The sequence below is a fragment of the Phascolarctos cinereus genome, unplaced genomic scaffold (genome assembly GCF_003287225.1).
Source record: "Phascolarctos cinereus isolate Bilbo 61053 unplaced genomic scaffold, phaCin_HiC Scaffold_726;HRSCAF=1367, whole genome shotgun sequence".
In the NCBI taxonomy this organism is placed as follows: Eukaryota; Metazoa; Chordata; class Mammalia; order Diprotodontia; family Phascolarctidae; genus Phascolarctos; species Phascolarctos cinereus.
The window spans coordinates 418,831,624-418,858,400 of NW_027556098.1; the positions used below are offsets into that span (position 1 = coordinate 418,831,624).

General features: G+C 44.7%; 2 protein-coding genes across 2 annotated transcripts in view; both read left to right on the forward strand.

Annotated features, from left to right (window-relative positions):
* Positions 1 to 1,414: 1,414 nt before the first annotated feature.
* Positions 1,415 to 25,827, forward strand: LOC110219849 (uncharacterized). Its single transcript, XM_078145967.1, is given in 6 exon segments — positions 1,415 to 1,466; positions 2,683 to 2,753; positions 4,750 to 4,876; positions 5,380 to 5,475; positions 9,993 to 11,450; positions 20,517 to 25,827. Coding segments are annotated over 5 exon segments (3,312 nt in total). The 5' UTR covers positions 1,415 to 1,466; positions 2,683 to 2,720; the 3' UTR covers positions 22,115 to 25,827.
* The window catches only part of LOC110219847 (uncharacterized), a 55,662-nt gene continuing 34,271 nt past the window's right edge, over positions 5,387 to 26,777 (forward strand). Inside the window, exon 1 of the mRNA XM_021003555.2 lies at positions 5,387 to 5,475. The gene's annotated coding sequence lies outside the window, so the exon portion shown is untranslated. The remainder of the gene's footprint in view (positions 5,476 to 26,777) is intronic.

The following is a 26,777-nucleotide window of genomic DNA, read 5'->3' on the forward strand; positions in this document are numbered from 1 at the left end:
GTGTCAGAGACAGGACTTGAGTAGCACTTCTTGGCTCCAAGGTGGGCTTGACATCCACTATGTCTTGTGATTTCTTGGGTGAACAAGAGTTTTGTTTTTGTTTTAGTTGGGAAGGGAATTATTGTTTCATCACATCTCCTCTCCATCCTCTTCCTTCCACCTCTCTAGTATAGGCCCTCATCCCCTGGCCTATGGTGAAGCCTTTTCACTTCTCTTCTAGCATCAGGTCTCTCCAATCTGTCCTTCACTCAGCTGCGAAAGGACTGTCCACATTATCCCCCTACATACCTATCTTCAGTCCCACTCCCCAGCTTCCATTCTGCCTTCTTACCTTTGGGTTCCCTACTTCTAATCTAATTGTGAGTATTTCTTATTCCTGACCTGGTGATTTATGAGCACTCTTCCTTCAGGGTGAGAGAGGAATGAACTTTTTTTTACCCAGGGCGTTAAGAATCTTGCTATTTCCAGACACTCATGCAGAGAGATGCTGAAGACCTCTCTTCCTAGAGAGAATTTTTTTTTAATACCATGCTACAGTAGACTCAGGATTCCAGAGGTAGGAGCAGTATTTCCCAGGACTAACCCTACCTTCCTCCCTTCTTTCTTTCCCTCTCATGTCCCATCCTTTCCTCTCCCCTCTCCCCTCACCCCAGGTTGGTAATGCACCAGTCACTCCCAGGCCCAATAGGAAGAGATCGCAGATAACAGAAGGGACATGTCAAAGAGCCAAGTTTTAGGAGGATAGCAGGGGCATGTGGACCTGGGGAAAAGGCCACTAGAGATCCAAACAGAGGAGGCAAAACTGGAGGACGGAGGAAAGGAAGGAGAAATGGAGGGAGAAGGAAGGGAGGGATGGAGGGATGGATAGAGAAAGGGAAGGAGGGAGGGATGAGTGGATAAAAAATTGAATGAATGAGTGAACAAGTTATTTGCTGGGATGCTGTATTAGGGAGGAGAAGAGCAATGCAGGAGCCCTGGGGGCACACGCTGAGAGCCCAAAGCACTGGGGGTGGGGAAGGGGCAGCCTTAGGCTCCTCCTCCAGGCAGCCCTTCTGGGAATGGCAGGAAAATCCCTGGAAGAGAGCGTGTTGCCTGAAGGGGAGGGAGGAGAAAGCACTTCTTGGCCCCGCCTACCTCTGGCTTGGCCCCACCCGCTCGCTCCGCCTCATCCATTCTGGCTTTGCCCCCTCCCTGCCCCCGCCCACCCTTTCAGCCCCGCCCATTCTGGCTCGTCCCCCAACTTCAAGCCGAGTGTGTACCCCGCCCCCGCCCCGGCCCTCAGGCTTGCGTGGAGAAGGAAGGAGGATGGGGAGGGAGGGGGCGGCCTCTCCTCCTGAGCATGCTCACAAAGCTCCCCAGGACTCTGGACTACATTTCCCAGGATGCTCGCTCCGTGCTCCACTTCCGCTTCCTCCATTTTCCTCTCCGCCCCCCTCCCCGTGACCTCGTGGCCGCAGCTTCCCGGGGTGAGTCTCCCCAAAGGTCCGGCCCGAAGTGGTCAGGACCCCGGCGCCCCTTGGGCTCCCCAGAGTCGTTGGACCCAGGCGTCCGGCGGGCGTCCCCCTACCTGCTCCCCATCCCCGTCTGACCCAGCAGCCCCCACCCCATCCCCTGCGTCCTGGGGACCCAGCATCCCCAGACCCCGTACCCATCCGTCCCACGGGGATTCAGGGGTCGCGTGCCCCGCCCCCCACCTTCCGTGGGGGCCGTGCCCCCCGCCCCCCACAATTGAGGACCACCCCTGCTCGTGGGGTCTCGCTTCTGCTCTGCCCTGTGGGGGGTCATCTCATTAAAGTGGGGCATGAGGCCGCGGGGCTGGTCACCCCCCGGCCGCCCCCCGGGTAGCCCAGGGCTGGCCCGGCAGGCTCGGGGCGAGGCAGATGAAGCCCTTGGGAAGATGCGAGGGCTGCTTTGGAGCAGGAGGACCTGGGTTCCAGTCCGGCCCGGACCCATGCTGGCCGGGTGATTGGCCCCAGGGTGCCCTAGCCTAGCTGTCATTGAGAGGGGCTCTCCCCCCTCCGGGTCACGGAGCCTTTGGCAGCCTAGTGAAGCCTTTCTCAGGATTATGTATACGCCTAACTAAAGAAAAGTCTCTCCATCCGTGAGAAGTTACTGAAAATAAAGATGTCACTTACCTCCCCATCCAAGCTCACAGCCCCCCCCCCAAAATCTGTCCACCGATCTTGAGTCCGGGGTGAGAACCTCTGGCCTCTTGGGAGTTTGGAGCTGTTGTTTATCAGTGCTATTTAGTTTTTGCAAAAAAAAAAAATCAGGTCTTGGTTTCAGTCACTATGCCATTCCAGGGTGTGCCAGTTTAGTGTATAATTCCCATCTGAAGTCTTATGGAGAGGAGGAGGGTTGGGACAGTCAGAGCTCCTGAAAGGGCCAGCCCCCTTTCCTTACTACAGCTTAGGGAGAAGGGAGTGCGTGTGTAATTGGCCCCGTTTTGCGGCTTTGGGGGCTTGTGGATTGCTTGGTCATACAGCTAGTCAGGGCTGAAGTCGGTGGTCTTTGCTCCCCCCCCCCCAGTTCCCTTCTGCCTGCTCGCCGGCCTGTGGTGTCCAGCTCGAGCCTACTGATTTCCAGGAGGGGCGCCCAGGCCCCAGGCTACAAAAGCCCCTGTCTGCAAGGTGCGAGAAGATGCCAGCCCCGCTCAGCTCACTGCTCTCTTCTCTTCCCCAGTTCTTCCTTCGGAGGGTTGCACTCTGGCCTGAAAGGGAATGGCCCCCAAGGGCCTGAGAACCGAGGCCCTGGTGAGTTGGAGCCCACTCCCGTCGGCACCTAGGCTTCAGCAGGGAGGGAATTCTTTCCACAGTGGTCGGGGAGTCAGGAAGACCTCGGTTCAAATTGTGCTTAAAATGCTTAGTAGCTGAATGACCTCAGACAATCAGTCAGCCTCTCTGGGCCTCGGTATCCTCATCTGTCACCTGAGGGGTGTGCGCTCGACCTCCAAGGTCCCTTCCAGCGCTGACCCTACGATCCTGGGGGCCAAGGCCATGGGGGTGGGTCTGCACTGCCAGCATTTGTCTTGGGTCCCTCTCGCCTTTGTCACTCATTCACACAGCAGGGGAATTCCCGGTCACTGAGCTCCCACTAAGCTCCCACGCTGCAGACCCTTGGTCACCCTCAGTGTGTCCCAGGTGGGGCCTGCCGCTGTTTATGACCTCAGGCTTCTTCTTCCCCTTGCCCTTCTCCTCCAGGCCTCTGCCCACTGGATAAGTGCTCTGCTCCTGCCTGATGCCAGCCTATTACAGTGGCTCTCCTCCTAAGGCCCAGGTCGGGTTGTGCCACCCCCCTGCGCAGTAATCTTCACTGGCTCCCTCTCACTTCTGCAGACTCTTCAGCCTGACATTAAACATTCTCCACAGCCAGAATCTCTCTGCCTTTTCCCCACATCACTCTTCTTCACCTATAATATGTTCCGACCAAACTGCCCTCTTAACCATTTCCCATCTTTGCACCTTTGTCTGGGCTATGCCCAAGATGGCCTTAGGTTTCGTGTCTTAGAATACCTGGACATAGACTCAGAGTCAGGAAGACCTGAGTTCAAATCCTACATCAGACCTGCACTATCTGTGTGACCCTAGGCAGATCACTTCATCTTCCTCAGCCTCAGTTTCCTTATCTGTATGAGCACCTCCTTTACAGGGTTGTCGGGAGGTTCAGATGAGATCATGTTTGTAAAAATGCTTTGGAAATCATAAGGCACCATATAAATGAGCCATCCTCCTCCATATTTGAAAAGGGTTTTTTTAGAGATATCTTTTTTTTTTATGCTTTGTTATAAGAGATGGGGCAGAGGTGGGGAGAGAAGGGAAGGAGAAACTGCATTGTGTCATGAAAGATGGGGATAGGAGTTGACCCTGTGATCTCGGTGGTATTGGGGACTCCCAGGTGAGGAAACTCCCTCCATCAATTCAGATCAGCACCTTCTCAGACAGACAGAGTACTCAGGGTCGCCTAGCCAGTAAGTGTCGAAGATAGTAGTTGAACTCAGGTCTTCCTGACTCCAGGCCCAGCGCCCTATCACTGTGGCACCCCCTAGCTGCCCTAAGCTTTAACCTTACGGTGTATTATAGATCATCTAACTTAGCCTTTTCTGCCATTTGGCAGAACAGGTCAGGCTAAGCTTGCGGTCACAGCACAGTTCATGATGGCCATTACTTTGGCCTGAGGACGCCCTCCCCAGTGGCCTGCCTCCTGGCACGGAGCCTCTTCTCTGGAGCTCAGTGAGGCTGGCCCTCAGGAAGCAGACATTCTTGGTGCACACTACCAAAGTCTGGAAGTCCGACCTCATGGGAAATGCCTGTTTGGAGGGCGCCATTCGCCTTGGAGCTCTCTCATTGCTGGAGTGGTTTCCACTCAGTTCACCCTTGAGCAGTGAGGGGCAGGAATTGGCTGGCGCTTCCTTGGGGGGTGTTCAGCATCAGGCAGGGGGCACAGAGAAGGAGTGCTTGAGTGTCCAGATGCCCAAGTCCAACTCTGCTCAGGCACTTAGTCATTTAACTTCCCAGGACTCGGTTTCCTTTTCTGTAAAATCATTGGAAGCCCTCAGATGCTAGGAGATAGGAGGCACTGTCTAAGTGTCACAACTCAGCACCCAGTCCCGAGGGAGGCTTGAGGACCTGGGCACTCAGACCCTGTACTGAGGGGTGGGAGAACCACATGAACTGCGTCTGACCCTTACTGGCAGTCTCTGCCACACATGGGCTGGCCCCTGGGTGAGCAGATGCCTCTCTGGTGTTTCAGGAGTCAGTGACCTTCAAGGATGTGGCTGTGGACTTCACCCAGGAGGAGTGGGGGTGGCTGGACCCCTCTCAGAGGGAGCTGTACAAGGAGGTCATGCTGGAGAACTACAGGAACCTGCTGTCCCTGGGTGAGGATGCTTGGCTGCAGCTCCCCCCTCCAGGGTGGGGGGTGGGGGGTGGGAGTGGTCTGCTTCCTCACCTGCTTAATGCACCAGGGTGTTTCACATGCTACGCATTGGTGTGCAGAGCCCAGATGTGCCCAAGCCCTTTGTGGCCAAGGGTCAGGCCTTCTGCTCCCTGTTCTCTGACAGTGGCATCAGGGTGTCCTGCTCCCGAGCCCCTCTTTCCTCTCCTCTGTCTCCCCCCAGATCCCAGTGCAGATACTCACTTGACAATGCAAAATGTTCTTGTCTTCCCACTGAGGAGATGGAGCAATGGCCTCATTTTGTTTCTGGTTCCAAATCCACTCAGTGGCCATCTCTCCTTGACCATCCTCTGGGAAGGCCTCACAAGACTTCCTGCAGCCATCCGTGGCTTTTGCTCTGGGCCTTCCACAAAGTGTGGCCACCTGTCTGGAAGAGACTTTGCAGATACCTGATTGTCCTCAGCATTTTCCATTTTCCATGAGCAGGGTTTCCCGTTCCCAAACCAGATGTGATCTCTCAGCTGGAGCGAGGGGCGGCCCCGGGGATGCTGGAGAGAGAAGGCCCAAGAGCTTCCCGTCCAGGTGAGTGAGCCCAAAGCAGGCCCTTGGGGAGGGACTGTTGCAGAGAAAGGCCCTCGGACGTGGTGGGCCTGTCGTCCACACCAGCCCAGCCTGTCCAGAATGAATTCTGGGATAGACTAGCCCCTTGTTCTCAGCATGTCTCTCTGTCTTTGGGCTCCTTATCAGAAGAGGCTGCAAGGGGAAAAATCTTCCTCCTCCCCTTCCCCTACCTCCTCCCCCTTCCCCACAGGCACTCCCCTTCCTCCTCTTCCTCCTCCCTGCCCTCCTCCCCCTTTTCATTGAGGCTGCCTGGGGAAAAATCTTCCTCCCCTTCCCCTCCCTCCTCCTCTCCTCCCTCTTCTTCCTCCTCCTCTCCTCTCCCTCCTCCTCCTTCCCCCCTTCCTTGAGGCTGCATGGGGAAAAACCTTCCTCCTCCTCCTCTTCCTCCTCCCCTTTTCCTCCCTCCCGCCCCCTCGGCACTCCTCTGATCATTCCTTACCCAGGTGTTTGATTCTTCACTAGACACTTCCAGGGTTACTAGGGGAAGAGAAGGCATTTGTTGCTGCCTGGACATGAGATGAGACATTTGAAAGAGCAGGACCAGTGGCACTCCTCTCCCCTCCCACACAACACACATGTGATCGTCTCTGAATGAGGCCCGGCACTCGGTTCTTGGGGAGTAGAGGGAGGCTCGTGGGGGCCCCCGCAGCCGGGGAGGTGTAGAGAGAGCTGCCCAAGCCCCGGCTGCTGGACATTGAGCTGGAGAGCCAGGGAGAAAGCAGCCAGGGTGCCTGTCGGAGCAGAATCATGGCGCAGAGACGTCTCGGGAAGGCTCATCTTGTGTTGGGCAGTGGGAAGGGGGCCTGGTGAGGAGCCAGAAGTCTGGCCCTCCTCCCTGGGTCGGTTCTTCCCCTGCTCTGCTCAGGGGCGCTGCCCCAGCCAGGCCTTTCTGGTGGTATCCGAAGCCGTCTCCCCTGCTCTTGTGGTCGGGGGATGTGTGAGGGTTGGTTTGGGGTTGTGTCTGGCGTCATCACCCCACCCGCTCAGCCTCCGTTCCTTCATCTGTAAAATGGGAGTGAATGAGTTCAATCTCTGCCTCGTAGGGTTTCAATGAGGAAAGCACTGTCCAGGCAGGAAAGGCAGGAAGGTGGCACCGTGGGAATCAGGAAGGCCTGGGTTCAAGTCCAGCCTCGGGCCCTCCGTAGCTGTGTAACTCCAGACAAGTCACTTTACCGCTATCTGCTTCAGTTTCCTCATCTGTAAAATGGAGATAATAGTGGTACCTGCCTTCCAGGGTTTGAGAATCCAATGAGATAACATGTGTAAAGCGCTTTGCAAACCTCGCAGTGTGATGGAAATGCTAACTATCGTTATCGTTGCTGTTATAAATGGGGCTGGAAACTCTGGGGGTGGAGGAATGTGGGTCCAGGTGCGCCTGGGATCTGGACACCTCTGAGGTCATGATGGAGTGGAGCTGGGGGGGGCGTAAGGACCCCATAGTCCCCGTGGAGAAGGGCTCTGAAGGAAGGCCCTGAGGACCTCTTTTCAGGCCTGTGGCCAGGGTTACGTTTTTGAGTGATTTGAATGAGGGTTTAAATGAGTCCTCAAGCTCATCTTGTGGCCTCTCTTAGTCTCTGTTTCCTTGTCTGTAAAATGGGTGTAGTCATACTGGGCAATTACCCCCCCCCCCAGGTAGTTGTGAGCTCTGAGCGCTCCAGAAGGAAGGGCGCGGGGTTGCCGGTGTCTCGCCAATGACGATGCAGAGCTATTCCATCCAGTGAGCACTTAGTAAGTGCCTGCTGAATGCCAGAGCCCATGTTCTGGTGGGAAGAGAGATGTGCACAGAGAAGTAAGAACAGGAGAAACACGCAGCAGTCCACTGGGGGCGGAGAAGGAGGCAGCCCTGAGGAAGCCCGGCAGGACGCTGCAGATTCTGGGGCAGGAGCCGAGTGGGTGAGCAGGGCGGGCCTGGGGCCATAAAGCACAAGGGGAGATGACCAAGGGCCGGCCAGGCACCGAGTATGGAGGAGGGATCCACGCCACCCCACCTCTTCTTTTCTCAGTCTCATTTCCCTCAGCAGTGCCTCTGGGAAGAAGGGCTGGAAGGAGCTGTGTGGGCAGGCCAGACAGCCCCACTGAGTGAGGGGCTTGTTCTACGAAGTTCTCTAGTGGACAGCATTAAGCAGCCAGTGCTTCCAGCGGGTTCAAATTCAGCCCTTTGAGGGGTGGCTCAAGAGTCTGGACATCTCTGGTTGGAGCTTCTCATGGAACTGAAACTGGTTGGTCCCCAGCTGCCCCAGGGGTGCACGTACTCTCTGTATAGAGGGGGCCCAGTGCACTTACAAGAGCACCAGACTTGACTTGGACATGGGCTTCTGTCATAGTGCAGCTGTTGGTATGATGGATGGAGCCCTGGGCGTAGAGTCAGGAAGACCTGAATCCAAATCCAGCCTCACACACCTCCTAACTCTGTGGCCTTGGGCAAGTCACCAACCTCTGTGTTCCTCGGTTTCCTCATTTGTAAAATGAGGATGATAATAGCACCTTCCTTCCAGAGTTGTGGTAATATACTTGCTCTTATCATCAGCACCATTCTCCCTTCTGACTCCTTGTGTGACCTTGGGCAGGTCAGTTAGCTCAGATCTCAGACTGCCAATGGGGACAGATGATGTGTAGCATGTGATCTGTACTGAGCAGAAGGAAGGTGAAGGCTGAGATGACCCGGAAGTGGAGTCCGTGTTTTCTTTGGGGTGGCTGTGCCTGCCCTGCCCCCCAGCTGAGTCTTGTGAGCATGGGTGCACACCCTCCTGGGAGGAGCTCGCTCCTGTCTCCAGCCGTTGATGGCTGTGAGACCAGCTGGTCTCATTTATACAGTGGGAGCAGCCACCATGGCGGTGGAAGTCGGGTCAAGCCTTGGAGCTCTCTGTGGAGGTCAGCGTGCATTAGCATTAACAGCACCCAGGGTATTCTGTGTGAAAGTCCTTTGTCAGCCAGAGGGCACCCCCAAGTAGGGGCCTCCTGTCTTTCAGATGTTGAGAGGTGTTCTTTCTTCTTTCTGGGCTCACTCCCCCCTGAGTTTTCAGCCATTTGTCCTGTGGGTGCCTCATCTTCAGATCCTTGGCTGTGCCCATTATCCGAGTCTAATCCTCTCAAGGAGGGTGTTGGGGCCTTCCAGTGGTGTTCTGGGCACTGTGTTCAAGAGGTGGTTGGTCGGGTCTGGCATTGGCCAGAGAGAGGGACAACTGGGGTCTCTCTAATGGTGGGCTCTGTGTCTTTGGCCTCTTTGAGAGCTCCTTCCACCAGTCACACATGGACATAGTAAGAGTTTAGTGAAAATTGTCATTTTTTTTGTCATTGTCATGGATGCATTCATCCATGCTCTAAGCATTTGTCAAGTGCTCATCTTATGCCAGGCACTCTGCTAGCATCTCCCTGGCCTTCAAGGACCTTCTCACATTCTGCCTTAAAGTAGGTGGTGGATGGGAACTATACGGATGCTAACAGGTAAACGCAGACTAATGGGGTGGAAAGGGACAGTAGTAACCACTGGATGGGACGTCAGAAAGGGCTTTTTATAGCATGTGGCCCCCAAGGAAAGGAAAGCCTGTAGGGAATGGAGGAGTCCAGTTCCATTCCCGCAGGGAGATGAGGGGTGGGACACTGTGCCCAGGGAATAGCGAGGAGGCAGTTGTTTGTCCAGACCATGGGGGGCACAAGGGTAGAAGAGGGAGGAAAGTGCAATAAAGCTGGAAAGATTGGCCAGAGACCAGCGAGGAAAGGCTCGAAACATCAGTGGCATCTGTGCTGTAACTCGGAGGCCGTGGGGAACCCCTGAGACATGCAAGCACAGGCTTCTTCTGTGTGTCTGCAGGACCCAGGCTGCTGTTGATGTTTTCTTTCTTAGGCATAAGCAGGACGTGTTTTGGGGTGATCTTGGTAGCCACTCTCTTGTCCAGTGTGTCAGCTCCCCAGCCTGGCTTTGGGTCCTCTGTACCTCACTTGCGTGCCCTGATTGCTGAGGGACCAGTAACTGTTTCCTCTTATCGTGCCCTGGTGTCTTGAGTCCCTTGCAAGTTCATTATTTGGAGTCTGGATGCTTGGATTCATTCAGACTGATGAGATACTCCTTGGGCTTCACTTTCCTCTCCGTGATGTGCGCTGTCTCGAGGAGAGAGCGCCGGATCAGCAGCCGCAGGATCCGAGTTGTAGTCCCAGCTCAGCCTTCCCCAACAGTGTGACCCTAGGGTGTTGCTTAAGTATTTTCCAACTCAGTTTCCTCATCTGTAAAATGGAATCATGCTTCCACTCTTCCTGTACCACAGGCATGTGATAGGATCCAAAGCTGTGATTTGTGTGACAGCTCTTTGTAAAGTAAATCACCTGTGAATGTGAAGGAATGGCATTTTACTGTTGCTAATTCTGCCCTTTCAAGTTGGAAGAGTCTCCTTGAGGAGACAGAAGTTGAGGCTAGATGTAAATCAATGTTCTTGGTCCCACAAGAGTGAAGAAGATATATTTATATTTTTTATTTCCTTCAGATTGGGAGACTAGGCCTAAAGCCACAGAGTCTCCTCCAAAGCTGGGCATTTCTATGGAAGAATCGTCCTGGGAGAGACTCAAGAGCGACAGGCCCTGGGACTTCAAATTAGAGAAGAAGCAGGGGAACCAGAGGATTCCTTCCAGACAATTAGCAGGTGCACCCAAGAAAACTCCCCACAAAGGGAAAGGCCACGAACATCAAATATTTGGGAGAGACTTGGGTCAGGGCTCAGTGCTGTCTCTTTGGCAGAGAGTTCCTTTGGGACGGAATCACCATGAATGTGATACAAGTGGTGTGCACTTCAGAAAATATTCAGACCTAATTAAACGTGCCTCAGGGAAGGGATGTTCATATCAAGAACATGATAAATCTTTAAATAATCAGTCAGATGTTGCTCAGTATCATAAGAACCATACCAGAGAGAAATTTTATGAATGTAGTGAATGTGGGAAGACCTTTAACTGGAACACAGATCTTAACAGACATCAGAAAATTCACACTGGAGAAAAGCCTTATAAATGTGATGAATGTGGGAAGGCCTTCAGCCAGAGCACAAAACTCATTGCCCATCAAAGAAATCATACTGGAGAGAAGCCTTATGAATGCAGTGAATGTGGTAAAGCCTTCATGCACTACTCATCACTTACTTACCATCGAAAACTTCATTCTGGAGAGAAGCCCTTTAAGTGTAATGAATGTGGCAGATCCTTTAGCCAGAAGACAAAGCTCAGTTACCATCAGAGGAGTCACACTGGAGAGAAGCCTTATGAATGTAATGAATGTGGGAAAGCCTTTAGCCAAAATGCAAAGCTGATTTATCATCGGAAAATTCATACTGGTGAAAAACCCCATAAGTGTAGCGAATGTGGCAAAGCATTCATACATTATTCATCCCTTACATACCATCAGAGAATTCACAACGGAGAGAAATCATACAAATGTAATCAATGTGGGAAGGCCTTCGGCCGGAGCACAGACCTCATTAGACACCAGAAAATTCATACTGGAGAAAAGCCTTATAAATGTAATGAATGTGGGAAGGCCTTCAGCCAGAGTTCATGCCTTACTGTACATAAGAGGATTCATACTGGCGAAAAACCCTATGAGTGTAATCACTGTGGTCAAGCCTTCAGTTGGAATCGAGACCTCATTAGACATCAGAAAATTCACACTGGAGAGAAGCCTTATAAATGTGATGGATGTGGGAGGGCTTTCACCCGCAGCTCATCCCTTACTGTGCATCAAAGAATTCATACTGGAGAGAAACCATATGAATGTAACCAGTGTGGGAAAGCCTTCAGGTGTAGCATAGATCGTACTAAACATCAGAAAGTTCATATTGGTGAGAAGCCTCATGTATGTATTCAGTGTGGGAAAACCTTCAGCTGGAGTACAGAACTTATTAGACATCAGAAAATTCACACTGGTGATGAAATCTTGTAATGAATGTGGAAATGTAATCAGTCAGAGCACAAACTTGTAATGTACATCAGAGAATTGAATAGTTGACCAAAACTTTGTAAATTAATAAACACAGATAAGCTTCCAACCAGCCTTTATTCCTTGTTTACCACTAGTCTTCAACTTCAGAGAAACCGTCAGAATGTAATCGATGTGAAAAGAATTTAGCAAACTCCTTACATTTATCCCTACTAAATTTTATCCTCTGATTTTGGAATCTGTCATCCTGTGCTAACTCTCTCTCCACTTTGTGTCGCCAACAAACTTGGTAAGCAGCCCATCTGTGATTTTATCTGAGACTTTGACAAAAATGTTGAATGATACCCAAACAAGCCCTGATCCGTGGAGACCTCATGCACTGATACTGATCCATTTTACAAGTGCCCCGTAGGTCTTTTCGTTCAACTTCTTTCATATCCATCAAGCTGTCTAGCATGTGTTTCTGTCTTTTCTCCAAGAATAGCATAAAACTCTTTCTCAAATTCTTTGCTAATATCTAAGTAAATTCTATAAAGCATTCTCCTGATGCGCCAGTCTAATGACTTTGTGAGAAAAGGAGATATGGATAGTTTGGTAGGATTTATTGGCGGAAAATACGTTGTGGCCAACACTTTGTTAACATTCTTCCCTTCTAGATGTAAATTATTATCTGCCCTCTTAATGTTCTCTTTTGGAATTTTGCCAAATTAATGTCAGCCTATAATTTTTAGACTCTAGTCTCTTCCTTTTAAAAAAAATGGATATTTCTTCTCCAGTCCTACAATATTTCTCCATGAATTCATGATTTTCTTAAGATCATCAAACATTGCTTAACTGCTTTTCCCTCTTAGGAAGGGAAGGCTCACTGAGAGAGCAGCCTATATTCGAAAATAATTAATGTGAACATTTTAAAAAATAACTTTTAAAGAATTATTGACACCAACTATATCTATAGCTTTTAATACCCAAGTAGGTAGTTCATCTTGACCAAGTCATCAAGGGCACTTGTTTCTCTCATTATTTCTTCATTTATCCTGGCCCTATGGGCCACATTCATTCTTTTCTTTCCAATCCAAAGATCATGGTCCTTGGCAGAGAAAATGGACTAATGAGAAATTTAGCAACTCAGCATTTTAGGATCGTTTATGACTGTCCCATCCATTCTGAGCTGTGGTGCCCTATATTCTTTTTTTTTTCTTCTTAAGGTTGTCCTCTACTCCCTGATACAACTAACCCACTTCTCTTTCACTTTTCTTACCAACCTTAGCTTTCAAACCTTAGCCCTCCTGAAATGTCAGGATGGTGACACTCTGTGATGGTTGTTTTCCATTCCTTGACCTTGTTTCCATCCTCTGTGCACCTCCGTCATCTTGAGCTCTAAGCTACTGTGTGTACCCTTTCATGCTAGGAATTCCATCTCTCAAAAGCTAGGAGGCATGTCAGGCTACTACTGGATTTTCTGTCTTTTCACTCTCACCACCTCTAACGTGGAACAGTCGTTTCACAAACCCCCAGGATTCCCATCGTTTCCACCCTGTCAGTCTCTTCTTGCAGAAGAGGATTCCCCTTTGGCCCTTCTCCACCACCTTTGGTAGGGTGTGCTTATGAAAGCAAGTCACTCAAGCATTTGCTGCTCTGCGTGTGAGGGAAAACTCCCCCAGAGTCCCCAGTTAATTCCAGGTCCTTTCCACAAGTCCTGAGCATCTCTTTTCTGATAATTTATTCTTCCTGTCTAGAATATATTCATTCTGTAGTCTGCTCTCATGACAATATTGCTTATCTCTGACTACATTGATCTTTGCCCGAATGCTCTCTACCATACTCTCCTCTTATACTTCTTGGATTTTCTGCTTGAAGTATATCTTGATAAACACTTCTACCACATCCCCATCTTTTATTTCTCAAGTTTTGTGTGTGTGTGTGTGTGTGTGTGTTTTTCCAAATAAGTCAGACCATTTCAGAGCCATAGTCTCTGGTCATGGATCTCATCCTGTTAAGTCTCAGTGATTCTGAACAAGTCAGGCTTTCCTCCTGGGGTTATCTCTCTAGTTCATTTTGCCTGTTACCTATACTTTCCATGGCATCTGAGGCCATGGATTTTATTAACTTCCTTTCTTGGGTTTTATCTCTTGTGAATGTCTATGTCACAACCATTACTCTTTACATATTATAGTTATTCTTTATGCTATCTAGATTGGTGAATGTCCACCCTTTTCCTCCCTTTTTCAGTCTAAATTCCTTTTTATTAGGTTTGTAAGACATTAAGCAAATACATTCTTACCTTCCCTTATTACTATCCCTGAGTAGGAGCCCACCATTACTGTAGTTTAAACCATGGTCCAGACATGTGCAACTTGAAACTAGATTTTCTAGGCATGTAAAATATCAAGTATAATATTAGTAAATCTTATTGTTTATACTTACTGTTATCATTATCAGCACTAACTTCCAGGTTAAAGAGAAAAAACTTGTAAGTAGCCAGGAAGAAACAGCTCGTATGTCAAGGGAATCCAGTCTGAATAATATTTTCGTTATTAACTTACATTCTTAGACAACAGAAAGATGTTTCAGTTTTGTTTTCCTAAAAGCTGTTAACGTAAAGGTGTGATGTGAGGGTATGGCTAGGATTTTGTTTGGTTTTGACTGTTTCCTTCTGTAGAATTTTGGATACACAAGACAATTGTTCAGCACCAGTAGGAAGAATTAAAATAAATAGAGAAGCAGGATACAAAATAATGCAGAGACAAACAAATCATGAGATTTTCAGTAATGTGGCTGAGCAAGAGATCCCAACTAAAGCCCTGATGTCTCTCATTACCTCAAAACAGTAAGAAACCCACCATATACAACTAAAAACTGCCTGAAAGATGGGGGGGAAAGATGTCTTTATAAAAAAAAATCACTATAGAAAAAAAAACCCAACTAAGAATGCAAAGCAAACAAAAGTTAACGGTGTAAAGAGAGCTTCAGAAGAGATTAATTCTGTAGAAGGACTAGCTAAAACCCCCAGAGGAAATGGAATGGTTGGTTATAAGAACCCCTAGAGTGGCTGAATTCAAAGGAATTGAAGGATAGTATAGGGAGTTTAATGAAAGGTATTGCAAGTTTTACTAATGTAGAGGGCACTGAAAAAGAAAATGGAAAAGGAATAGCTCAGAATTCTAGTGGTAGATGACAAATTAGAGCAAAGTCAGAAGACAGAAAGATTGGAGAAACAACTGAGAACAAGTCAAGACAGCTGACTTGAAGACAGAGCTTGACAAGAGAATCTACAAAACATTTTTCTTCCAGAAAAGCAATATAAAAAAGAGCTGAAGATAATATTTCAGGGAATCATAAAATTCACCCCAGAGTGTTTGAACTAGAGGGCAGAGATCAGTGGACTCCACAGGATAGAGGCACCTACTTAGAAGTAGAATTTCTGAGGTTCGTAACTTCTGGGATAGAATATCTCTTAATGCCTAGGAGAGCTCTCCCATATCAGCCACTCCAATATAAGTCACTCAGGATTATTTATCAACAGCAATAAGTGAAAAATAAGTTTGGGACATGATCTACCAAAAACCAAATGATGTCATGAAACACAGGATAGCCTTCTTCAAATATGAGCATAATCACTGAGGTCGGGGCTGGGGTTAGTGAGGGAGAACCAAACTTGGAGATTATTGTATTGACCAGTCTGAGTCCCAGGGAAATAAATGATGAAACCCTCCCTCATCTTGGTAGTGAGAAGGACAGTTAATAGAATCAGTGACTTCGAAGCATTCTTTTTGTTCTTTACAGGCAGAGTTGGACAGGGACTTTTTTCCTCCAGTTTTTTAACATTTTTATTTAAAGTTTTGAGTTCCAAATTCTATTCCTCCCTTTTTCTCTCTCTTCTCCCTCTTCCCTTAAACAGTAATTAATCAGATACAAGTTATACATGTGCAATGATGCACAACGTTTCCATATTAGTCAGTTGTACAAGAAGATTCGAATAAAAGGAAAAAAAAATCAAAGAAAGTGAAAAATAGTATGCTTCAGTCTGTATTCAATCAATAGCAGTTTTTTCTCTGGAGGTGGATAGTATGCTTCATCATTAGTCCTTTGAGATTGTCTTGGATCATTGCATTGCTGGGAATAGTTGAGTCATTCACAGTTCTTTATTGAACAATATTGCCGTTACTGTGTACAACATTCTTCTGGTTCTGTTCACTTCACTATGTATCAGCGCATCTAAGTCTTTCCAGGTCTTTCTGAAATCATCCTGCTTGTCATTTCTTATAATAATATTCCATTGCAATAATATGCCATTCCCCGGTTGATTGGCATCCCTTTGATTTCCAATTCTTAGACACCACAAAATGAGCTGCTATAAATATTTTTGTACATGTAGGTCCTTTTCCTTTTTTTTTTGGTTGTCCTTGGGATATGGACCTAGTAGTAGTGTTGCTGGATCAAAGAGTGTGCACAGTTTTGTAGCCCTTTGGGCATGGTTCCAAATTGCTCTCCAGAATGGTTGAATCAGTTCATAACTCCACTAACAGTACATTAGTGCCCCAGCTTTCCCACATCCCCTCTAACATCCAACATTTTCCCTTTTTGTCATATTAGCCACTCTGACAGGTGTGAGGTGGTACCTGAGTTGTTTTAATTTGCATTTCTCTGATCAATAGTGATTTAGAGCATTTTTGGTATGATTATAGATAGCTTTTGGGCAGACTTTTGCATGCAAATGCAATGTTAAAATAATTTTAAGGAAAGTAAATGGGTCTGTTGAAATCGAAAGAGCTAGATGGTGTCCAGTGAGGGTAGACTTATATTTTGTGAGCACCACCTTCCTTAAGTGTTTTCCCAGGGAACCAAGAGAGCCAGGCCAGGAACTGGATGTTCAAAAAGATTGTTATTGTTTGTCCTTCATTCTCGAAGAGGACTGATGACATCAGAAGAGTGATATTTTCACTTGGCAGTGAACTGGATTTAAGTGAGTCAGAGCTGTGTGTCCTCTCCCCCAGGGCTGTCTGAGTCCAGTGGCAAGACATAGATCAGGACAACTGGAGATGACCCCAGATGCAGAGGGAGACCTTGGCCTTTCAAGTACCCTAGAGAAAGTGTGCCTAAAAAATGGTGTATCTTGAAGGTGAGGTCTCTCCGTCTGCTGCGGCCGCTTTGGGAGACTTAAACCTTTCTCTGTGAGACATTAGAGAGCAGCAGGTTTTCAGTTGGTGCGTCTTCACCTTGTTCAAGAGAAGACATTTGTAGCTTAATTTGGACTTGAGGAGGTGGAGCAAGGATATGTCAGTGTTGTGGTCACCCAAAAAGACGAGCAAGGGGAGTGCTGTCCAGAGATATGGAAGACACCCAGTCAGAAAAGAGGAGCCCGGGTACGACAGGAAGCAGGAGACTGATGAGTCTGCGGGAGGCACCTGCCAGACCCAGTGCCAGGCTACACACGGCTCTTCTTCCTCCTCTCAGTTCATGGTGGTTACACCAGGGTTCTGTCCCACACAGTATTTTCTTCTGGTGTAGACAACAGCTAGGTGTTTGATAGGGATGGCTACAGCTTCTAATAGATATTTCAACTGGATTTTCTACCGCTATCATAGACAAAGGCTTCAATTTGGGAAATAGGATAGAGAGCTTCCATTTCTGTGCGTAGGACATCGCAGTTAGGAGAAAGGGCATGCTGGTAAGTGAAAGTGGGAAGAGGGCAGGGCACGTCTAGAGCAAAGAAGAGATGGTCCAAGCATGGATTATTGTAATAACCAAGTTCAGTCCCAGAGAAATAAATGATACCTCCCTTCTTCCTCTTGGTAGAGAAATAGGAGACTTCATTCTATATAGTGTTGTGTATAGATTGTCAGACCCAACAATTCTGAAGTTTAGTTTTGCTTAACTATTATTCCTTGGTACAAGCGAGGGCTCATTGGGGAGGGTGTATCTTGAAACTGATGTAAGTACAAAAAGCATGAATGAAATGTATTTATGAAAAAATGAGGTGCCACTGGTGAATTAAAGATACGGTTTGGAGGAGAGCATGATCTAAACCACATCCTTGTCTAGGGTGGGCATGGCAAAATAAAGCACATTATAGCAGTAAAAGCAGACTGCAGTGACAAGGATGAGGAAGGAGTAGAGGATCATAATGTAACACAATTTGATGGCGGAAATAATTAAGATCAAAATTTATGTTAACAGGGTAAACCCTCCTATAATATTAAAATGATGGCCAAATGGATTAGAAAAATAAAACCTAACATTTGGAATATAAAAGAAACATAGTTAAAAATATTCACAAAGACTTAAAATGAGGAGTTCTATTAGAATTGATTACACTTCAGTCTGAGAAAATCAGTTATGGTAACCAGGATATTGGACAAGGGAACAAGAAATAATGATGTTATAAGAGAAAGGGAAACTGCATTATACTTCAAGGCTTAGATAATGAGACTCCTTAATTATGTGTACCAAATTATGATAGCACTAAAGTAGGTGAAGAAAAAAAATTAACTGAATTACAGAGACTTTTAAATGGGCAGTAGTTGTAAGTGATTAATATGTATCTAACACCCTTAGATAAGCTTGATAGAAAGTTTTAAAAGTACGCATTTGAACAAAATATTAGAAACCCAAGATACAATAGAAGTGCATTATTACTGAATGAGAATTTTAAGAAGTTTGCCTTTTTTTCAGCATTGGATAGCACCATGGCAAAAATTGATTACATTCAAGCATGAAAGATTTGTGACTAAATGACTGAAGAAATATAAAATGCATCCTTTAAAGGCCATAATCAAATAGGGAGATATGCATAAAGGCCCAGGCTTAAGTGGAATTTAAATAATATTATGTTAAAAATGATAGGGTCAAAGAACAGACTTTGGAAACAGTAATGGAAATTATAGCAGTGGTGTAGCATAGATGAATTTATGTGTTACTACTAACATAGGCCTTCTAAGAAGAAAATATTTTATTAATGCATTCAAAAACATGAAAAAAATGTTTGAATATTCAGCTGGAAAATTAGAAAATCCCAAATAAGTATAAAAGTTTTGAAAATCAGAAGATAGAAAATTGAAAATAAAATAATATTTAGTTGATAAAGTTGTTTTTAAAAGACCAATACAATTGACAATTAGCTAATTTGGTCCAAAAATGAGAGAAGAAAGCCAAATTAACAGAATTAAAACTGAAAAAAGCTTTGTGTATGGGCAGCACAGTTTATTTGCAAGCTGTTTGTAAGGACACGGGACTGTTTTTCATGTATTTAAAGATGACGATGATGTGTCCCCTCTTGGGTTCTCTGGTCCATTAACCTGTTGTCCTTCCTACTTTGGGTTCTTTCTCATCAGACCTTGTTTCCACATCTAGGCTTCTCTAGTTCTCCTGGGAAAGCAAGTGGTTTGTCATTATCCAGAAGTGCTAAACTGCCATGGAACTGATGCTTTTGTAATTGATCTTCCTTTTTAAAAAACCTCGTGTTGAGCTTGCAATTAGCCAAATTCACCAAGTATCTTACCTCTTATTGAGGTTTAACTAAAGTTCCAGACCTCCCCTCCCATATGTGTGGTTACTAAACCACTTCTGCCCCGTCTAGTACTTGTGCCAATGCTTTCTCGGGACTACCTTTGGTTTATGCTTGTTAATGTTATCTCTTTTTCGTGTATGAACCATACCTGTCTCAAATAGTCTTTGAAACCTTTTTGTTTTTGTTGTTCTCCAGTGTATTAGATATCTGCCTTGCCTTGTGTCATCTGCAAATATCAAAAGCATGTCTTCTTTGAAGTCATTGGTAACTGTCAAATAGGACACAGCCAAGTCCATGTGATAGTAGATACCTCACTCAAGGTTGGCATCAACCCATTAATCAAAACCCTTTGGGCATTATAGCTTAAACAGTTTATGATTTGTTTTAGCATACAATATCCAAACCACTTTCTACTTTCTTCATCTGCCAGAATAGCATGAAAGATTTTATCGTATATGATGTCATAGTCTGTGCATGTTATACCTACTTTATTCTTCTCATGTAATGGCTAAAAGGCCCATCATCAGGGACAAATAGCTGGATGTGACATGGTTTGTTTGTACCAGTTCTTTTCCATTATTTGCAAACCGTCTGTTTTGTAAGCTATTTTTAGAAATTAATCATCTCTGTCAAAACTTGTTTTTGGTAGTTTTCAGAATTTTCTCTTTCCAAATTATGATATGTCTCTGCTTAGTCTTCAGTTCTTTGATGCTGATTTCTTAAAGCTTAACTATCTCATCAGTCACCAATCTTTTTAGTTCAGTGGGACGTAAAACTTTTAGCTTGGATACTGGAACTTAATTTGTCCCTCTTAGTGTGGTGTCTGAAAACTTTATTTTTTAACAGTCACTTAACTACAGAGAGCCTCAGTTTCCTCATATTTATAAGGTTATAATACCTGCCCTACTTAGATAACAGTCTTGTTGTTATAATCTAATAGGGTAATAATATGTGTGAAAGTTCTTTGGAAAGAAAATAACTACAAATGTGAGCTAATGTCAAGTTTGGAGGTTATTCTTGATTAAGGAAATAGAAAGTGAGACAAAGTGTAAAGCAGTTTACTTTCTGCCAGTAAGGGGAAAAGGATATATTTATATTTTTTATTTCCTTCAGATTGGGAGACTAGGCCTGAAACCAGTGAATCTCTTCCAGAGATGGCCATTTCTATGGATGAATCATCGCAGGAGAGACACAGTCCCCAGGACTTCAAATTGGGAGAAGGTTGGGAATGTGATGTCAAGTTAGAAATGAAGCAAAGAAACCAGGAGAGTCATTCAGGGCACTTGAAAGTTACCTCCCAGAGAACTCTTCCTAAAGGGCAAAGTAAAGAATGTCATAAATTTGGGAGAAGCTTCAGTCTGGAGTCATTCATTTCTCTACGGCAGAAGGATCCTGTCAGAGAAAGTCAACATGAGTGTGATACAGATGAAAAGAACTTCAGGCAATATTCAAACCTAGTTAAACATACAGAAATCAACTCAGGGAACACATTTTCTAATTGTAATGAATGGGAGAAATGCTTCAGTTATCAGTCAGACCTTATTCATTTTCATAGAAAGACTAACAGAGAGAGAGCTTATGAAAATAATCAGTGTGAGAAAGTCATTAGCTGGGGCACAGACCTCATTGGACACCAGAAGATTCACACTGGAGAAAAGCCTTATAAGTGTAATGAGTGTGGGAAGGCCTTCAGCCAGAGCACAAAACTTATTTACCATCAGAAAATTCATACTGGTGAGAAACCCCATAAATGTAATGAATGTGGTATTTCCTTCATGCATCACTCATCCCTTACTTACCATCAGAGATTTCATGCTGGAGAGAAAGCTTATGAATGTAATCAGTGTGGGAAGGCCTTCAGCTGGAGCACAGATCTTATTAGACATCAGAGAATTCACACTGGAGAAAAGCCTTATAAATGTAATGAATGTGGGAAGGCCTTTATCCAGAATACGAAGCTCATTTATCATCAGAAAATTCATACTGGAGAGAAACCCCATAAATGTAATGAATGTGGTACAGCCTTCATCCATCACTCATCTCTTACCTACCACCAGAGAGTTCATACTGGAGAGAAACCTTATGAATGTAATCAATGTGGGAAGGCCTTTAGGCGCAGCACAGACCTGATTAGACATCAGAAAATTCATACTGGAGAAAAGCCTTATAAATGTAATATATGTGGGAAGGACTTCACTCAGAGCTCATCCCTTACTGTACATCAGAGAATTCATACTGGAGAAAAACCCCACAAATGTAATGAATGTGGCAAGGCTTTCAGTGAACACTCATCCCTTATTTGCCATCAGAGAATTCATACTGGAGAGAAATCTTATGAATGCAATCAGTGTGGGAAGGCATTCAGGCAGAGTGCAAACCTTACTGTACATCAGAGAATTCATACTGGAGAGAAGCCTCATGAATGTAATGAATGTGGTAAAACCTTCATCCAGCATTCATCTCTTATTTATCATCAGAGAATTCATACTGGAGAGAAATCTTATGAATGCAGTGAATGTGGAAAGGCCTTTAGACGGAGCACTGACCTTATTAGACATCAAAAAATTCATACTGGAGAGAAGCCTTACAAATGTAGTGAATGTGGAAAGGCCTTCATCCGGAGTTCCTCCCTTTCTGTACATCAGAGAATTCATACTGGAGAGAAGCCTTATGAATGTAGTCACTGTGGGCAGGCCTTCAGCTGGAGTAGAGACCTTATCAGACATCAGAATATTCATACTGGAGAGAAGCCATTTAAATGTAATGAATGTGGGAAGGCCTTTACCCGTAGCTCTTCCCTTACTGTACATCAGAGAAATCATACTGGAGAGAAGCCTTATGAATGTAATCAGTGTGGGAAGGGCTTCAGCAGGAGCACAGAACTTATTAGACACCAGAAAATCCATACTGGAGAGAAGCCTTATAAATGTAATCAATGTGGTAAGGCCTTCAGCTGGAGCACAGACCTTATAAGACATCAGAAAATCCATACTGGAGAGAAGCGTTATAAATATAGTGAATTCAGTCCAATTCAGTTTAATGAACATTTATTAGCCTACTTTATGCAAGGCACTGTGCTAGACACTGGGGAAACAAAAACTGAAATGATGCAATCCCTGACCTCAATGGGCTTACATTCTATTGGAAGGAACAATATGTATACAGATAATTAAATACAATGTAATTTCTGGGGCTGGAAGCAACTTAGCCACTGAAGAAATCAGGAAAGGCCTCCTACAGGATGTGGTCCTTGAGCTGAGCTTTCAAGAGAGCTAGGCTTTTCAAGAGGTGTCAGTGAGGAAAAAGAGCTTACCAGGCACAGAGACAGGAAATTGAAGGTTGTGAATTTGGAAAGGTCTTTGCACAGGGCACAAATCTTACTGTACTTGAGAGAATTCAGAGTTGTGTGAAACTCCATTAATCAATACTTCTTCCTTGTTTACCATCAAAGAAGTCATCCCAGAGAGTAGTTTTATGATTTTGCTGATTGTGGGAAAGTCTTTCCCCTTTTTGAAACTGTATTTTCAGTTGAACAAACATTTGTTGAATACATACTGTTTATGCACAGAACTTCATGCTAGAGGCTGGAGTTATAAGGAAAACTAGCTGTTCCTGCCCTCCAGGGAGCTTACCTTCTACCATGGAAGGGTCTCTGCATGTAGATAAGGAAGAAGACAGAAAAGATAGGCAATTTAATTTCAAGTTGGAAAGAAAACTAATAATGGAGGTAATCTGGAAAGGCTTCTTAAAGGAAGTGGTATGCAGACCATGCTTTGAAAGAAGCTAAGAAATCTCTTTTAAGAGGGAATGAGGATAGAGGGCATTCTAGACAGGGGACCTCAGTTTTGTAAAGGCATGCATTCAGGACAGAGAATAGTGTGCATACCCAACACGTTGCAGGCCAATTTGTCTGGGATGGAGCATGTATGATGGGGACCATAAAATAAGATTCCAGAGGTAGGTGGGAGCCACACTGGAGAGCTCTCAGTGCTAGATTGAGGATTCTCTATTAAAGAATCATGGACAGTATTACAGTCACTGTCCAATTAGACAAACATCCTGATAATGGGAAGACTCATGTTGAGAGAAGTGGTACTGTATAGTAGATAAAGAGCTGGCCTGGCTTCAGGGAGACCTGAGTTCATATCCTGCCCCTGATGTGGGTACCATTAACAAATCACTTAATCTTCCAGAGCCTCAGTTTCCTCATCTGTAAATTGGGGTTAATCCCAGTAGCACCCACATTTCACAGGATTGTTGTGAGGCTCCAAGATCATGTCTGGAAAGAACTTCTGTGAAATGTAAAGCATGATATAAACATTGGGCATTTTACTAATACTATCCATATCTATAGTAAAAACACATAGTTAATGTTCCTCATGACAGGCACACACAAGTCTGGTTCTATACACTTAGGGAAATACACAAGGGGAAAAAAGGAGATGCATCTTTAGGAATCTCTGGGCATTGTTGTCATTTAACATTTGTGGGTTACCTTCACATTTGGGTTTTTTCATCCTTTAGGTCCAAAGTGGGAGAGAATTCTTGACCCTCTTTTCTTATATATCCTGTTATTTATTTAACACTTACAAGGACTTAGAATACCAGAGTTCAAAATTAATATTTCAGTTAGCTCCAAAAAGTAAATAACCCACAAAAAAGATCCTAGAACAACTCCAAAGTTCAAACAATGTGAGGATTAAGATTGCCAACTCCCAATACGTGTTCAAACCCAATGTGTACCCTGGTATAGAACCTAGACTAATCATATTCTAAACTATAGGTCAGTCTTTTCCAAGTCTGTGCACCATCTTGAGATTCTCTAGGCCCAAAAGGCTTCCAAGCTCCCATCCCCAAGTGAGAATCTGTGTCCACTAAAAACCAGTTATCTCAGACCCTTGAAATTGGGCCATTTAATAAGCCAGTCATTTCACTGAAAACCTCAAAGAGAATTCTGTCCCCAGTGTGGGATAAAATATTCAATTTCAATGATAAGTTGACAACTTTTCATGAACAAAATAGAATAAGAGAAGCTACAGAATGGAAAACCATCTTTCTCAAACATTTGATCATTTAAATTCCAAAATAAGTAGAGAGTTGACTCAGACAGAAAATGCAGGGCCATTCTCCAGTTGATAAGTGGGCAGAGGCATCAAATGAAGGAGAAAACTATCATCAAAACAAATGGGAAGATGCTCTAAGCTACCACTAATAAAAAAAATGCAAGTTAACATTTCTGAAATTTGACCTCATACCCAGCAAACTGTCAAAGGAGAAAATTGTCCTTGTGGGAAATCGGGCACACTGAGTGCACTGTTGGTGGTGTTAGGAATTGGTACCGTGGTTTTGGAAAACAATTTGGTTTATTCCAGACAAGTTACTAAATTACTCATTCCCTTTGATCCCAGTGAACCCCACTACTGTGCAGAAGAAAAGGTTACATATATACCAAAATATCAGAAACAACATTTTGTGGTAGTAAAAAACAAAACAAAACAAAAAACTGGAAACAAATTGGTTAGACAAGGCAATACTGCAGAATACTGATTTAATGGAATATGATAGTTGTAGGACATGGCAAATGGGAATAGTTCTGAGAAGCTTGGGGAGATGAATGAAATTGTAGAGTGAAGAAAGAATAAGCAGAAATGTATACAGTCACTACAGTTCTCTCGAGTAAAACACAAAAAGGCTATTGAACTCGTGAAAGGATCAATACCGATTCCAGAGTTCTGATGAAGAAACACTTTCTCCACTTAGCAGAGAAGTCAGTGGACTGTGGATCCCAAACATGGCATACACAGACAAAGTTACTGTATTGGCCTGTTTCACTTGATGGATTTTCTCTATTATGAGGGAGGGTATGTGGAGGTGGCTTACATGTGTGTGAAGTGTATATTGACAAATGATTGTTATAAAAATGTAAAGGTGTCAAGAAAACATTTTAAAAATTGATGAAAATTGGGGGCAGCTAGGTGGCACGGTGGTTAGATTACTAATGGCCTTGGAGTCAGGAGGACCTGAGTTCAAATCTGGCCTCAGCCATATAACACTAGCTGTGTGACCCTAGGCAAGTCACTTAACCCCATTGCATAGCAAAAAAAAAAATTAAACAAAAACTGATGAAAATCAAATTACCAAATTAGAAAAGTTAGATAAATTATAGGTGTAAAAAGGTAAAAGAAATTAAGAAAATGACCTGAAACTATTATATGACAACTTAAATGCATCAACATCTACATAAATGGCAAATGTCTGAGCTAGCCAAACAAGTAGCTAATGACAGATCAGTCTCGGAAGGAGAAAAGAGGTAATTAATGAGCTCCCCCATATAAAGGTGCCAGGACTGGCCATTCATAAAGTAATTCTTTCAGACGTTTAAAGAATGCCAGTGTTTTCTGAAGCCATAAGAGAATTCATGTGGGAGGAAAAAATTGATAAGACTGTCAGGAGAATTTATGAAACGTGATGAACTCTCAAACTATAAAACACTGTAATATGGAAATCAGTTCAAATTATAGAAAAAACAGTGTAGGTGTGGGGAGTAGTGTGCTGAAGGGCTCCTCCGGGGGCTTATGATATAGGGATATCAGTCGCAGCCCTCAGCCCTCTGTTATTCCTTGCTCTCAAAGCCTATGGCTGCATTTTTTTTTAAGTTAAGGATGACCACAGGAAAGGTATATATGCAGAGACGGAAAAGAAATTGCAAGAGCATAGCGAACAAATAGATTGTTAATATTAATGTTTATATGGTACTTTGCTTTTTAAAATCGAAATGTAAATGGTTTGAATTTTGCAGTTTCATTTTGAGATCACTTCTGTATTCTGTTTGCCTGTTTGTATTTCTTGAGTGTTCAAAATAAACTATTTTTTTAAATGATCTGAATCTGTGTTGTACCAGTCTGAGTACTCCTCTCCCCACAGAGATCACAGTCCCTTCCCTAACAGAGATGAATTCATGAGTTGCTACGGCCAAAAAAAAAAAAAAAGAAAAGAAAAAGAAATTTGCCTCCTGGCCAGTCTTCCGCAATGATCTTCTCCTACTAAAATTTACCATACCCTGCATATAGTAGGTACTTAGTAAACACTAGGAAGAGAGTGGGGGAGGGAATAATCATTTATATAGGCCTACTGTGTGTCAGGCACTGTGCTGAATTCTTTATCAATATTATCTCATTTGATCCTCTTGACAACCGTAAGAATTATATGCTGTTAGAGTTGAGGAAAGTGAGGCAAATAAATGACTTGCCAGGGTCACACAGCTAGTAGGTGTCTTGAGTCTAAATTTAAACGCAGGTCTTCTTGATTCCAGGTCCAGGGCTCTAGCCACTGGGCCACCTTTCTGCAGCCTCAGCTTCAAATGATAGACAAACCGTTGTTGTTGGGCTAGTAACTAAAGCCTTCCCAGCTTCATGAAATTTTTGAGTTTAGACTGCCCTAGTTTAAGCACTAAAAATATAGACATGCTTTCCCCTCCTTCCCCTGATGCTATCACAAGGCCAATTCAAAAAGAAAAAGGTTGTGAGTTGAGTCATGTCAGGGCCAGCGGCCTGCTTTCCACCCTATTCCATTCATAATCCCATATCGCTTTTCTGATGCCAGTTCACTTAAGGCTTTGGAAATCCAAGAGACCCAGCATTTCTAAGATTTCCCATTTTTAATTGAGAAAACCAATTTATCGCTGAGTTCCGATGTTGCCCTGAATGAATGAACAGAGGAATGAATGAAAAAGCATTTATTATGGGATTACGATGCGCAAAGCTCTGTGCTAAGTGCTTCCCCTTCATTTACACTTGGTCTGTTTAACAGTATCCCAAGATGAGGGTCCTTGGGTTC